The 16,644-nt window shown below is 41.1% G+C and overlaps 1 protein-coding gene across 6 annotated transcripts in view; it reads left to right on the top strand.

Moving 5' to 3' along the window:
• Window positions 1–16,644, top strand: part of LOC121571171 (serine/threonine-protein phosphatase 2B catalytic subunit alpha isoform) — a 147,844-nt gene that overhangs the window by 92,799 nt on the left and 38,401 nt on the right. For all 6 annotated transcript variants that reach the window (XM_041882512.2, XM_041882511.2, XM_041882510.2 and 3 more), the window contains exons 3-6: window positions 4,527–4,651; window positions 4,968–5,079; window positions 5,427–5,572; window positions 8,564–8,703. In XM_041882512.2, coding sequence (XP_041738446.1) covers window positions 4,527–4,651; window positions 4,968–5,079; window positions 5,427–5,572; window positions 8,564–8,703 — 523 coding nt within the window. The remainder of the gene's footprint in view (window positions 1–4,526; window positions 4,652–4,967; window positions 5,080–5,426; window positions 5,573–8,563; window positions 8,704–16,644) is intronic.

Below are 16,644 nucleotides of genomic sequence, written 5' to 3'. Positions count from 1 at the left end.
ATCATATAGACTTTGCTTGCATTGATTTACAGTTATACTATTGCTTACAATAGTGCTGTAGGTTACAACATGCAATATAATGGTGATCATGGTCTGTACAGTGCTGGCTGAGAAACCCCCAGAAACCAATAAGCTATGAATGAGAGGGATTTTTACTTTCTATAATTCACATTGTTGTAGTAAGCGAGATTGAACATCCACTTAGCACAGTGAGCTGCTTCTCAGACCGCATGAATAGACTATTTGAATGGAATATCATTTGTAACAACATACGGTAACACTTAATTTGGATAGTCCATCTGTAGATGCTCTATAGACTACCAATAACATTTCAACTAACTATCAACTAACCCTAACCCTAGCTCTAACCCTAACCTTAACCCTTATCCTAACCCTAAACTTCATCCTAACCCTTATTCTAACCCTAACCGTAACCTTAACTTTTATACTAACCCTAAGCTTAACCCTTACCCTTGGTTTTAACCCTTACCCTTACCCTTATTCTAACCCTAACCGTAACTTTAGCAAGCAGTTGCTTATCAACAGATAGTTTGTTGATAGTATGACCATCTGTAGATCTACAGATGGACTATCCGGACCATCCAAATAAAGTGTGACCTAACCTACAGTTGATTTTGGGAGGGGAAGGGAGCACTTTAGAAATTAGAACCCTTTGAGTCTAAACCTAAGTCTAAATCCAGAAATTAACTAAGTCTAAATCCAGAAATTAAACAATTTGAAAAGAGTGGTAATCTTCCAAGACAAAATGACAAAATGAGAGTTTACGATGCATATGCGTAGAACAGATTCTCTCTTCTCTTCCTCGTGTCTCGAGGGGCTTGTAACTCGAGCTAATTACTTTCCAATGCAGTCATCCAACATATGATAATTGGAACTGTCTTCAAGACATTTCTACGAGTTTACTCTCTGTCATTAGACACAGGCTTAAAGACACATGTAAACAAATAAGTGGATAGCGTTTGTGAAGGATGGTTTTGATATTCATTACCAAGGACCAAATTAGTAGGCCTATCAGTGCTTTAGCAACTGTGTTCCAGTACAGAGTAGTTGGCTGATGTTGGCTTTTGCTACTGTGTATCAGTGTATCAATTGTTAACATGAATGCTAATGTTGTTGAACATTTTCTCACTGAAATGTAAGGTTAGAAAAATGGAGAGGGAATTATCAACCAATATTTGTGAATAGCACACACACTCAGAATAACAAACAAACATGTTTTGATCAAATCAATCAGGGAATTCTTTGTATGATAATATAAACTATGATTGGTTGGTCATGAAGGTTCTGACTTACAGCTGGATATGACATTCAACACAGGGCACTGCAATGCAAAGAAATGACTAGGACTAGGTCGTTCCTGGCTGGTCTGTGTTCTGTAATCGCAGTCCCAGCATGCTCGCTGTCAGTGTGTGGCTAGCAGGTGACAAATGTCTGAAGGCCCTGTGGGATGTGGCTCCTTGGCTCTCCGGGGAGCAGTGGTGAACGGGGTCAGAGTGGCAAATGGCAATCCCTGATTTCATGGAGAAATTGAGTCAGCCCAGTAACAATGTGGGTCATGTTGGGTGGTTGACTGTAGTGATTGATGGATAGGTGGGGTGGGGATGTGATTAACATCAAAGGAAATAAATGTGCCCAAGTCCCTCTGTTATGACGGCGGGGAGGGAGTCGAGTATACAGTACATTTTTGATACTGCACATTGCCATACAATTGCAGACAAGAACAACACTCTAGAGTTGAGATCTATACAGGTATTGGGATACATTTTGTTCCTCCATAATAACATAATAATAATAGCAGAATTTTGTTCCTTAGCAATAGAATAATAGGCTGTACAAATGACGTTCCTTTCAGATTTCTATGAATAAAAAGCACAGGGAAGTGACACGTCATACTGAGACATTCTATTAAAGATGCCACTCAGTCTGAGAAAAAATTTTGATAGGATCTATGGCTGAATGACAGCTTTATTGATACATTTTTCATGTTATCTCATGATACCACCTCGCTAACAATGGGATATCAATGTACATCAATGGGATATCAATGTACATCAGTGTTTCCATAGATGCTTGTAAGACTAAAATTGCCAATTCAAAAGGTTATTGGGTTATTGAAGACTGAGTCTTATACTAATCATACACTGAGAATAAAGCATTTTACTGTGACAAAACATTAGGCCACTCTAAATTCCACTGTAACAGAAAGAATATGGACCTTATTTGTCCCATGTTTGTTTGTTTGTTTGTTGATAGCCAGCCTTGCTGTATCTCCCTTTACATTACAGTGGTCCTTCTTGGTGTGAGTAGGATCCAACATTCTGGGAAGGTGTTGCATTCATCTAGAAAATTAGGTCTGGCAAAGTCATATTTCTAATGCTAAGAGATTATGTAAAAAGTAAAATATAATAGTGGGTTTGGTCATGTTGATTTGTGGTGCAGGCTAGTTATTGGTCAGAGGGTCTTTCGAGTGGGATTCTGCCCTGGGCCTGCTTACATTGTTTATGCAAAGCAGAACTGCCTTGCAAAAGTATTCATCCCCCTTGGCGTTTTTCCTATTTTGTTGCATTACAACCTGTAATTTAAATGGATTTTTATTTGGATTTCATGTAATGGACATACACAAAATTGTCCAAATTGGTGGAGTGAGAAAAAAAAAAAAAAATTGTTTCAAAAAATTCTAAGAAATAAATAACGGAAAAGTGGTGCGTGCATATGTATTCACCCCCTTTGCTATGAAGCCCCTAAATAAGATCTGGTGCAACCAATTACCTTCAGAAGTCACATAATTAGTTAGATTGCACACAGGTGGACTTTATTTAAGTGTCACATGATCTGTCACATTATCTCAGTATATATACACCTGTATATATACGCCCACCAAAACTCACGGACCAGGCAAGGAGGGCATTAATCAGAGAGGCAACAAAGAGACCAAAGATAACCCTGAAAGAGCTGCAAAGCTCCACAGCGGAGATTGGAGTATATGTCCATAGGATCACTTTAAGCCGCACACTCCACAGAGCTGGGCTTTACGGAAGAGTGGCCAGAAAAAAGTTATTGCTTAAAGATAAAATAAGCAAACACGTTTGGTGTTTGCCAAAAGGCATGTGGGACACTCCCCAAACATATGGAAGAAGGTACTCTGGTCAGATGAGACTAAAATTTAGCTTTTTGGCCATCAAGGAAAACGCTATGTCTGGCGCAAACCCAACACCTCTTATCACCCCGAGAACACCATCCCCACAGTGAAGCATCATGCTGTGGGGATGTTTTTCATCGGCAGGGACTGGGAAACTGGTCAGAATTGAAGGAATGATGGATGGCGCTAAATACAGGGAAATTCTTGAGGGAAACCTGTTTCAGTCTTCCAGAGATTTGATTCTGGGACGGAGGTTCACCTTCCAGCAGGACAATGACCCTAAGCATACTGCTAAAGCAACACTCGAGTGGTTTAAGGGGAAACATTTAAATGTCTTGGAATGCCCTAGTCAAAGCCCAGACCTCAATCCAATTGAGAATCTGTGGTATGACTTAAAGATTGCTGTACACCAGTGGAACCCATCCAACTTGAAGGAGCTGGAGCAGTTTTGCCTTGAAGAATGGGCAAAAATCCCAGTGGCTAGATGTGCCAAGCTTATAGAGACATACCCCAAGAGACTTGTAGCTGTAATTGCTGCAAAAAGTGGCTCTACAAAGTATTGCCTTTGGGGGGGGGTGAATAGTTATGCACGCTCAAGTTTTCTGTTTCACAATCAAAAATATTTTGCATCTTCAAAGTGGTAGGCAAGTTGTGTAAATCAAATGATACAAACCCCCCAAAAATCAATTTTACTTCCAGGTTGTAAGGCAACAAAATAGGAAAAATGCGAAGGGGGGTGAATAATTTTTGCAAGCCCACTGTAATGCAACACATAGTGTCTCGGTTCACATGTTTTATGCATGATGCATGTATTATGAAGGGATGCAGGCGAGACAACACATTTTTGTACCAGTTGGCCCAGGTTCAATTGGCTGGCGACATACAATACAGAAACAGAAGACACTTCGCGTTTGCAAATCCTCTCTAGGCTAATTGTATGAAACATGCTTTGAGTTGAAACCTTTCTGCTTGTTAGGTGAGAGTAGCAGTTGCAGTGTGTATTGGAACAGGGTATATATTAACACATAATTGCCCCCGTAAATAAAAGCTATTGTGCCACTTGGCTTCAGAGGGTGGTTTATGATAATGATCAATGTGATGATGATGTTTATGTATTAGGAGGAACAATTGTCACAATGCCCTCTTTTTGTTCTGGGTCCATGTACATGAATTATGGTACCACAAACAAAAGTGTAATAATAAATGGATATTAAAATTCATATTTACATTCATAATAATATTTTTACAGCACAGGAAAACTGCACTTTTAAAGAAGACAAAGCAAATGTTTAGAATATGAAAGTCAAGAGTTGTACGACGTCTTTGTTTGTTTCTGACGATTTCCTCCTCTGTGTGTTTCCTGTAGTTTGCGGAGACATCCATGGCCAGTTCTTTGACCTGATGAAGCTGTTTGAAGTAGGAGGGTCACCAGCTAGCACGCGCTACCTTTTCTTGGGCGACTACGTCGACAGAGGATATTTCAGTATTGAAGTAAGTGTTTAACCTGTTCTAAGAACATTAAAGGAAAATTCCACACAAAAACTATATTTGGTATTTGTTTCATTAGTCCATTGTTGATATAGTCCCAAAATGTTTTGATGTCAACAATCAAGTTTTCAAGATATAGAACTTTCAAAATACAGAAAGTGTCACAGTATGATGCGTTTGGCATAATCCTTTAAGTTAAAGAAGGAAGTGGTTGATGCTTTTTTTTCTGAGACTCCTATTGGTTATAGTGTATTGTATTTCTTCTCTGAAAATATGCTAATTCATTTCCTATCTCTTTGTTATTCTCTCACTCTTCCAGTGTGTGCTGTACTTGTGGGCCTTAAAGATCCTATACCCCAAAACACTATTTTTGCTCCGTGGGAACCACGAATGTAGACATCTAACAGAGTATTTCACATTTAAGCAGGAATGTAAGTATGGTTTGAGTTTTTTTTTCTAAAGCATTTTACATTCAATGCGATGCTTGACTTTCAAACGTTCACGCAGAAAAGTGCTTCTTGGCATAGTATGAAATCAGATTCTTGCTCTCTCCTTGATATGTATTTACATATGTCAGGGCTATTGCTGTTGGATTCGGGCTTAGAGTATAACCAAAATACCAAGGGCAGAGTGAAGGTTTTTTATGTCTTTTGGATGTTTTCGGACACTTTTTGAAAACTTTCCGACCCAGGCCCAGCACACTGCCCTAGTGTGTAAGAGCTAGGGGTGTTTGGCCTGGCAACACTCTTCAGTCCCCGCCCTATTTCCACCCTGACAGGTAGAATTAAGTATTCTGAGCGGGTGTACGATGAGTGTATGGACGCCTTCGACTGCCTTCCCTTGGCCGCCCTTATGAACCAGCAGTTCCTGTGTGTACACGGAGGACTTTCCCCAGAAATCTCAAACCTCGACGACATCAGGAAAGTACGTGATTTCCCAAACTACAGTCCTTGCATGACAAAGCCCAATGCAATATGCTTTTAATTTGTGCCGAATTTGGTACATTTTACACAGACTACTAAATTCAGAATGATCCCCTCTTTTTCCCAGTAGCAAAATATTAAAATCATGGATACTTGGGATATTGATATTGTATCGTTTATTTAGTGTATGAATATATCAGTCATGTCCAGGTTTCATTCAAGTGTAATGGGTGTTCGGTATAAGAAGGATAATCCATAATCCATTCATTCAAGTGGATTTTATTATAATGTGAAAGGCACATAAATTAGGATACAATTAGGTTTACACAGAGCTTGTTTCCTTTTTCCTTTTTGCTGTTCAAGGAAATAGTCTTTACAATTTCCCTTGAAATATTTAGAAATGAATTACCTCGATAACACAACATGGACTACCTCCTTCTCAAAGATGCCCCAAGCTAACAGAGAGTTGCAATCTGGCTGTCTCTGATTAAACATTTTGAATAGTTCGATCCTGCTTTCTCTCAAATTCAATAGCGACAATTGGATTTTGTGGCCGCAATCAGATGGTCTCCGATATCAAATCTGCACTATTGACGTGTACATTATGCTACAGTATTTACTGTACCAGGGTTGGGGTCAATTCCATTTAAATTCCAGTCAATTCAGGAAGCACAATGAAATTCCAACTCAAATTCCAATTAATTGAATTGGAATTGGAATTTGGTTTACTTTCTGAATTGACTGGAATTGAAATGGAATTGACCCCAACCCTGGTACAGTGGGGAAAAAAAGTATTTAGTCAGCCACCAATTGTGCAAGTTCTCCCACTTAAAAAGATGAGAGAGGCCTGTAATTTTCATCATAGGTACACGTCAACTATGACAGAAAAATTGAGAGAGAAAAAATCCAGAAAATCACATTGTAGGATTTTTAATGAATTTATTTGCAAATTATGGTGGAAAATAAGTATTTGGTCACCTACAAACAAGCAAGATTTCTGGCTCTCACAGACCTGTAACTTCTTCTTTAAGAGGCTCCTCTGTCCTCCACTCGTTACCTGTATTAATGGCACCTGTTTGAACTTGTTATCAGTATAAAAGACACCTGTCCACAACCTCAAACAGTCACACTCCAAACTCCACTATGGCCAAGACCAAAGAGCTGTCAAAGGACACCAGAAACAAAATTGTAGACCTGCACCAGGCTGGGAAGACTGAATCTGCAATAGGTAAGCAGCTTGGTTTGAAGAAATCAACTGTGGGAGTAATTATTAGGAAATGGAAGACATACAAGACCACTGATAATCTCCCTCGATCTGGGGCTCCACGCAAGATCTCACCCCGTGGGGTCAAAATGATCACAAGAACGGTGAGCAAAAATCCCAGAACCACACGGGGGGACCTAGTGAATGACCTGCAGAGAGCTGGGACCAAAGTAACAAAGCCTACCATCAGTAACACACTACGCCGCCAGGGACCCAAATCCTGCAGTGCCAGACGTGTCCCCCTACTTAAGCCAGTACATGTCCAGGCCCGTCTGAAGTTTGCTAGAGTGCATTTGGATGATCCAGAAGAGGATTGGGAGAATGTCATATGGTCAGATGAAACCAAAATATAACTTTTTGGTAAAAACTCAACTCGTCGTGTTTGGAGGACAAAGAATGCTGAGTTGCATCCAAAGAACACCCTACCTACTGTGAAGCAAGGGGGTGGAAACATCATGCTTTGGGGCTGTTTATCTGCAAAGGGACCAGGACGACTGATCCGTGTAAAGGAAAGAATGAATGGGGCCATGTATCGTGAGATTTTGAGTGAAAACCTCCTTCCATCAGCAAGGGCATTGAAGATGAAACGTGGCTGGGTCTTTCAGCATGACAATGATCCCAAACACACCGCCCGGGCAACGAAGGAGTAGCTTCGTAAGAAGCATTTCAAGGTCCTGGAGTGGCCTAGCCAGTCTCCAGATCTCAACCCCATAGAAAATCTTTGGAGGGAGTTGAAAGTCCGTGTTGCCCAGTGACAGCCCCAAAACATCACTGCTCTAGAGGAGATCTGCATGGAGGAATGGGCCAAAATACCAGCAACAGTGTGTGAAAACCTTGTGAAGACTTACAGAAAACGTTTGACCTGTGTCATTGCCAACAAAGGGTATATAACAAAGTATTGAGAAACTTTTGTTATTGACCAAATACTTATTTTCCACCATAATTTGCAAATAAATTCATAAAAAATCCTACAATGTGATTTTCTGGATTTTTTTTCTAATTTTGTCTGTCATAGTTGACGTGTACCTATGATGAAAATTACAGGCCTCTCTCATCTTTTTAAGTGGGAGAACTTGCACAATTGGTGGCTGACTAAATACTTTTTTTCCCCACTGTATATACTTTCTCTGAGTCATGAGCTTTTGGCTGATCACTTTAATTTGTAGCTTTTCATCCCATTTCCAAGGTGGAAATATTATTATTGTCAAGATTGAAAATATCTATTCATGTTTCATACTCATAATAGGCACAAATTGTCATCCAGTCCATCCAATTACATGTTGTGGGTTTCTTTCACACAGAGATGTTGTACTGTGGTAGGACAGAGACCCTACCAACAGTTTTACTGTAACATGCTCTGATGAAGGCATAACTGCCTAAATGCGTTAGCCTGCCTGACTGAAAATAAAAGGGTGAAATGAGGTGATGTCTTTTAGTAAAAAAGAAAATATGATATTGGAGTGCCACCGTTTCGCAATGTTCTTGAACTTGGGATTTCATTCTAAGTTTTACTGTAACCACAGTTCAATGTAGCAAAACTAACTGTCAAATCAAGATCAGTTTCAAGTAATTTACAATTACAAAAACAAACCCTTTCCCATAGGTATCTCTACACCAACCTATTGAGGAAGCTAAACCGACTCAGTTTCCTGATAGATGAGACATTTTCCTGACTGATTGACATTGTCTTTCCCTGTCTCTCCTAACTCTGTACCTCTGTCTCTGCAGTTAGACAGATTCAAAGAGCCCCCTGCATACGGGCCCATGTGTGACCTGCTGTGGTCAGACCCCCTGGAAGACTTTGGGAACGAGAAAAGCCAAGAACACTTCACACACAACACAGTGAGAGGCTGCTCCTACTTCTACAGGTGGGCCATCACCTCCTTCACAAGCTGCGTAGTGTGAAAAAGAGGCTGTGAATGTATGAATTTATTAATGTCATTTAGTTGACAGAGACAGTGCACATTATTAAGAATTCTGTTTTCATGTTAAAGTAGGGGTGCTGGTGTGTGTGTGTGTGTGTCTTAACTTGGCTTTCGTAATGGTTGGCCATATCTTGCTTTGTTACCATTGCTGACTTTGTTAAATTGCTGATGTATCATACAATGGACTTGATGTAGTGTAACACTTCTGGGCTCTACAGTAATATAACCCTTCAAATAAAACAGTTATCTTGTGCCATTGAAGCAGCACTGAACCTTCCTTTGCCAAATCCTTCCAACCCAAGTTATTCTGACAAATGTTCATCTTCATTCAGTCCCCTTCGAACCCCCTCAGTCCCTTTTCTACTGTCTGGATCACAGTAGCTTTATAACCTGCATTTGTCAATGTCCCAGAGAAACTGGCTTTTCTCTAATTACTCTGTCGCAAGTGTTTATGTAACACACATATGAGCTCCCATTTAAAAAGAGCCCAATCGAAGGCAGAGCAAACAAAGGAAACGCTGGAAGTGCTGCGGGAGCTCACGCTGTCCTGAATGTAATGAACTCGTGCATGAGCACAGGGCCAGAGTCTTCTCCAAATGTGGGTTTTAGTGCTCTAGTGTCCAGTCATTACAGGTGGACACATGCTCATTTGGCCCTGGCATGCTAGTGGCAAAGCCAGCCTGAAGCAGCCCAAGCTGTCAAACGTTTCTCCTGGGTTAGTGACTGTAGATATGAATCCACTTATAAATGCAGTCAATCCAACAGAAGGCAGTGAATTGGGTAGGATTGTTCTCAAACCAGGCCTTACTTAGAATCAAAAGTATAAGGATTTAATTGTCACTATCAGAGGTGTGGTCTGTAGTACAGTGCCTTGCAAAATTATTCATCCCTCTTTTTCCTATTTTGTTGCATTACAAACTGTAATTTAAATATATTTTTATTTGGATTTCATGTAATGGACATACACAAAATAGTCCAAATTAGTGAAGTGAAATGAAAAAAAGAACTAAAGAATGAATATCAGCAAAGTGGTGCGTGCATATGTATTCACTCCCTTTGCTATGAAGCCCCTAAATAAGATCTGGTGCAACCAATTACCTTCAGAAGTCACATGATTAGTTAAATAAAGACCACCTGTGTGCAGTCAAAGTGTCACATGATCTCAGTATATATACACCTGTTCTGAAAGGCCCCAGAGTCTGAAACACCTCTAAACAAGGGGCACCACCAAGCAAGCGGCACCATGAAGACCAAGGAGCTCTCCAAACAGGTCAGGGACGAAGTTGTGGAGAAGTACAGATCAGGGATGGATTATAAAAAAATATCTGAAACTTTGAACATCCCACGGAGCACCATTAAATCCATTATAAAAAAATTGAAAGAATATGGCACCACAACAAACCTGCCAAGAGAGGGCCGCCCACCAAAACTCACGGACCAGGCAAGGAGGGCATTAATCAGAGAGGCAACAAAGAGACCAAAGATAACCCTGAAGGAGCTGCAAAGCTCCACAGCGGAGATTGGATTATCTGTCCATAGGACCACTTTAAGCCGCACACTTCACAGAGCTGGGCTTTACGGAAGAGTGGCCAGAAAAAAGCCATTGCTTAAAGAAAAAAATAAGCAAACACGTTTGGTGTTTGCCAAAAGGCATGTGGGAAACTCCTCAAACATATGGAAGAAGGTACTCTGGTCAGATGAGACTAAAATTGAGCTTTTTGGCCATCAAGGAAAACGCTACGTCTGGCGCAAACCCAACACCTCTCATCACCCGAGAACACCATCCGATTTTTCATCGGCAGGGACTGGGAAACTGGTCAGAATTGAAGGAATGATGGATGGCGCTAAATACAGGGAAACCTGTTTCAGTCGTCCAGAGATTTGAGACTGGGACGGAGGTTCACCTTCCAGCAGGACAATGACCCTAAGCATACTGCTAAAGCAACACTCGAATGGTTTAAGGGGAAACTTTAAATGTCTTGGAATGGCCTAGTCAAAGCACAGACCTCAATCCAATTGAGAATCTGTGGTATACTTAAAGATTGCTGTATACCAGCGGAACCTATCCAACTTGAAGGAGCTGGAACAGTTTTGCCTTGAAGAATGGGCCAAAATCCAAGTGGCTAGATGTGCCAAGCTTACATAGACATACCCCAAGAGACTTGTAGCTGTAATTGCTGCAAAAAGTGGCTCTACAAAGTATTGACTTTGGTGGGGGTGGGGGGGTGAATAGTTATGCACGCTCAAGTTTTCTGTTTTTGTGTCTTATTTCTTGTTTGTTTCACAATGAAAAATATTTTGCATCTTCAAAGTGGTAGGCATGTTGTGTAATTCAAATGATACAACCCCCCCCAAAAAATCCATTTTAATTCCAGGTTGTAAGGCAACAAAATAGCGAAGGGTAGTGAATACTTTCGCAAGCCACTGTATGTAATTCCTGGTAAAATAGGATTGACCCGGAGGAACTAAAGGGGAGGTTATTTTGGAGTGTGCTATAGATTCAGGCCTTGACATTTTCCAGTTTACATATTGATATAATTTGAAAAGAGACTGCATATATCATATTTGGCAGACTTATTTGCTGTACCCAAAATACCTATTTCAAATACCTATTTCACGAGTGTACAAACATAATATTTGCTCTTTGGACCCCAGGAAGACTAGCAGTCTCTGAAGGTCTTTTCATTTAATGAAAACAAGGAAGAGTCGCCTTCCCTTGCAAGTAGTAGCTAGCTGGCAGCCTGGCTAGCTGGCTTTAGCCTAGCCCAAAGGCCGGCAGAGGGCGATATTGAGTCGTTTCCATTTGACCGTCCAAACGCATTGTATGCAGCCGGCAATACACTCGTATCCCCTGCGGACCGCTTTGTACCTAAAACATTCTCCAATCAGGCAGCAAAGGTGTCGATTTCCTCCTTAAATAGATGTAATGGTGAGAAGGCTGAAAGAAACAGGGAAACTATGCATACTTTCTTTATGAAACACCATTTTCCACCACCATACTAAAGTTTCTAATGCCTAGGAATGCTATTCCCGGATGTTGCGTATCGCGTTCAGCCAATCAATTTGCAGCAGTCTGTTGTTTACCCTTGGCTGAACGCAGGGCGCAACATCAGGAAGTAGCATTAGCCAAACGGTGTTTCATTTAAAACATTATTTTTTAAACCTTTATTTAACCAGGTAAACCAGTTGAGAACAAATTCTCATTTACAACTGCGACCTGGCCAAGATAAAGCAAAGCAGTGCGATAAAAATTACATATGGGGTAAACAAAACATAAAGTCAAAAATACAACAGAAAATATATATACAGTGTGTGCAAATGTAGCAAGTTATGGAGGTAAGGCAATAAATAGGCCATAGTGCAAAATAATTACAATTTAGTATTAACACTGGAATGATAGATGTGCAAGAGATGATGTGCAAATAGAGATACTGGGGTGCAAATGAGCAAAATAAATAACAATATGGGGATGAGGTAGTTGGGTTGGCTAATTTCAGATGGGCTGTGTACAGGTACAGTGATCGGTAAGGTGCTCTGACAACTGATGCTTAAAGGGAGTACACGTATTTTCCACGTTTTCTTCCGCCTTCTCACCATTAGTAGAAAATTGATGCCTTTGCAGCCTGAATGGAGAATGTTTTAGGTTACAAACCGGTCCACGGGGGATACAAGTGTATTTACGGCTGCATACAATGCGTTTGGACGGTAAGATGAAACCATCAATACCAGATCAATATCGCCATCTGCTGGCCTTTGGGCTAGCCTTAGCCTGGCTAAAAACATAGCAAGCTAACTAGCCTTTTTAGCTTCCCATATCGCCATGTGAAATAATCTGATTGATAATATTTTTAATTATGCCCTGGCAAATATTCTTATACTTGCCGGTGTAACCTAAAACTTTATCCCAGTTTGATATGCTGCTTGTGTATTCATTCCCAAATCAGCTAAAAATAGAACGTCATGTTTTGGTCACCAGAAAAAAAGCACATGGATTGCTAGTTGGCTGCAGCAGGTTCTACCATTTTACAATAGCCTGTAATCAGTAGTTATTACTTTTAAACAAAATACCTTTTTGGGAGGATTCTTGTTGTTTGGTTTACTGTTTGAACAATTGCTGAGATTATATTTGGTTATCAATGCAAAATAGGCTACTTTGATGAATAGCCTATAGATCAGATCAAGGAACCAAGCGACAACACTGCCCCCACGGCATGTCTCAATTTTCAGGTAGTAAAAAAACACGTTGAATGCCGATAAACGACATTGTGACACTCCGAATCTTGCGTCTGCGTAGAGCTTGTAGTAAGCTTTAGGCGACAGCTAAAGGGGATCCAAATAAAGAATAAAGAATTAGCTTAGCTATTTTATGTGGGAACAATTATGCTTATTTGCATTCAATATTTTATGTAGGTCAGGACTGTGAGATAGCTGTACATAGATTTGTATATGACCCAACAGTTTGCAGTAAATGGTCCTGCTTGAGTTAGATTTGTATATGACCCAACAGTTTGCTGTAAATGGTCTCGCTTGACTTATACTGAACAAAAATATAAACGCAACATGCAACAATTTGAAAGATTTTACTGAGTTACAGTTCATATAAGGAAATCTATGGATTTCACATGACTGGGAATACAGATATGCATCTGTTGGTCACAGATACCTTGAAAAAAAGGGAGGGGCGTGGATCAGAAAACCAGTCAGTATCTGGTGTGATCACCATTTGCCTCATTCATCGCGACACATCTCCTTCGCATAGCGTTGATCAGGCTGTTGATTGTGGCCTGTGGAATGTTGTCCCAATCCTCTTCAATGGCTGTGTGAAGTTGCTGGATATTGGCGGGAACTGGAACACGCTGTCGTACACATTGATCCAGAGCATCCCAAACATGCTCAGTGGGTGACATGTCTGGTGAGTATGCAGGCCATGGAAGAACTGGGACATTTTCAGCTTCCAGGAATTGTGGACAGATCCTTGCACCATGGTGCCAGCATTATCATTCTGAAACATGAGGTGATGGCAGCGGATGAATGGTATGACAATGGGCCTCAGGATCTTGTCACGGTATCGCTGTGCATTCAAATTGCCATCGATAAAATGCAATTGTGTTCGTTGTCCATAGCTCTTGCCTGCCCATACCATAACCCCACCGCCACCATGGGGCACTCTTTTCACAACATTGACATCAGCAAACCGCTCGCCCCCACAACGCCATACACGTGGTCTGCGGTTGTGAAGCCAGTTGGACGAACAGCCAAATTCTCTAAAACAATGTTGGAGGAAGCTTTTCGTAGAGAAATTAACATTAAATTATCTGGCAACAGCTCTGGTGGACATTCCTGCAGTCAGCATGTTAATTGCACACTCTCTCAACTTAAGACATCTGTGGCATTGTGTTGTGTGACAAAACTGCACATTTTAGAGTGGCCTTTTATTGTCCCCAGCACAAGGTGCACCTGTGTAATGCTCATGCTGTGTAATCAGCTTCTTGATATGCCACACTTGTCAGGTGGATGGATTATCTTAGGAAATGCGAAATGCTCACTATAAAAGGGATGTAAACAAATTTGTGCACAACATTTGAGAGAAATAAGTATTTTGTTTCAGGTCATGAAACATGGGACCAACACTTTACATGTGTATTTTTGTTCAGTGTAGATTTGTATATGACCCAACAGTTTGCTATAAATTCTCCTGCTTGACTTAGATTTATATATGATCCAACAGTTTGCTGTAAATGGTCCTGCTTGAGTTAGATTTGTAGATGACCCAACAGTTTGCTGTAAATGGTCCTGCTTGAGTTAGATTTGTATATGAGCCAACAGTTTGCTATAAATTCTCCTGCTTGACTTAGATTTATATATGATCCAACAGTTTGCTGTAAATGGTCCTGCTTGAGTTAGATTTGTAGATGACCCAACAGTTTGCTGTAAATGGTCCTGCTTGAGTTAGATTTGTATATGAGCCAACAGTTTGCTCTAAATGGTCCAGATTGAGTTAGATTTGTATATGACCCAACAATTCGCTGTAAATGGTCCTGCTAGAGTTAGATTTGTATATATCCCAACAGTTTACTGTAAATGGTCTCGCTTGACTTAGATTTGTGTATGTCCCAACAGTTTACTGTAAATGGTCTCGCTTGACTTAGATTTGTATATGACCTAATCGTTTGCTGTAAATGGTCTCGCTTGGCTATCTGCCAGACAACAGGGGCCCTGTCAGTGAGAGAAATGTCACGCCTGTCACTTGAGAGAGCGTAAGAGAGCTGTGTTGTTGCTTTCAGGTTCTGTCTGCTAGTAATATTTCCATGGTATGCCCCTGCCATCGCAGAGATATCTCTGATATCTCAGTAACAAGAACCCAGTATACGACATCCAGTAGGATTGACTATTGACAAAGGGACAGTGATTTAATAATAATAATAATATGCCATTTAGCAGATGCTTTTATCCAAAGCGACTTACAGTCATGCGTGCATACATTTTTATGTATGGGTGGTCCCGGGGATCGAACCCACTACCTTGGCGTTACAAGCGCTGTGCTCTACCAGCTGAGCTACAGGGGACCACAAGGTGATGGGCACTGTTCGTACACTTAAAATGCATCTTTCCTTCCTGGCTTCCTTGAAGTAATCCTTAATCGGGCATTACTGCATTGGTTTTATGGCATATCAGATCAGTGATTACTTCAAGGAAGGAAGGATGCGTTTTAAGAGTATACAGTGCATTCGGAAAGTATTCAGACCCCTTGACTTTTTCCAAATGTTGTTGCATTACAGCCTTGTTCTAAAATTCCTTAAATTATTTTTTCCCCTTATCAATCTACACACAATACCCCATAATGAAAAAGCAAAAACAGGTTACATTTTTGTTGTGCAAATTTATTCAAACTAAAAAACAGAAATACCTTATTTACATAAGTATTCAGACACTTTGCTATGAGAGTCGAAATTGAGCTCTGGTGCATCCTGTTTCCATTGATCATCCTTGAGATGTTTCTACAACTTGATTGGAGCCCACCTGTGGTAAATTCAATTGATTGGACATGATTTGGAAATGCACACACATCTATAGACACACGTCTATATAAGGTCCCACAGTTGACAGTGCATGTCAGAGCAAAAACCAAGCCATGAGGTTGAAATAATTTTCCGTAGAGCTCCGAGACAGGATTGTGTCGAGGCACAGATCAGGGGAAGGGTACCAAAACATTTCTGCAGCATTGAAGGTCCCCAAGAACACAGTTGCCTCCATCATTCTTTAATCAAGAAGGTGGAAACACCAAGACTCTTTCTTGAGCTGGCCGCCCGGCCAAACTGAGCAATCGGGGGAGAAGCGCCTTGGTCAGGGAGGTGACCAAGAACCCGATGGTCACTCTGACAGAGCTCCAGAGTTCCTTTGTAGAGATGGGAGAACCTTACAGAAGGACAACCATCTCTGCAGCACTCCACCAATCAGCCCTTTTATGGTAGAGTGGCCAGCCGGAAGCCACTCCTCAGTAAAAGGCATATGACATCCCGCTTGGAGTTTGCCAAAAGGCACCTAAAGGCCTGAATGCCAAGTGTCACGTCTGGAGGAAACCTGGCACCATCCCTACAGTGAAGCATGGTGGTGGCAGCATCATGCTGTGGGGATGTTTTTCAGCGGCGGTGACTGGGAGACTAGTCAGTATTGAGGGAAATATGAATGGCGCAAAGTACAGAGAGATCCTTGATGAAAACCTGCTCCAGAGCAGTCAGGACCACAGACTGGGGCGAAGGTTCACCTTCCAACAGTACAACGACCCAAAGCACACAGCCAAGACAACGCAGGAGTAGCTTCGGGACAAGTCTCTGAATGTCCTTGAGTGGCCCAGCCAGAGCCTGGACTTGAACCCGAACGAAC

The sequence above is a fragment of the Coregonus clupeaformis genome, chromosome 8, assembly GCF_020615455.1.
Source record: "Coregonus clupeaformis isolate EN_2021a chromosome 8, ASM2061545v1, whole genome shotgun sequence".
NCBI classification, from domain to species: domain Eukaryota; kingdom Metazoa; phylum Chordata; class Actinopteri; order Salmoniformes; family Salmonidae; genus Coregonus; species Coregonus clupeaformis.
This window is presented reverse-complemented; position numbering and strand designations above follow the sequence as displayed.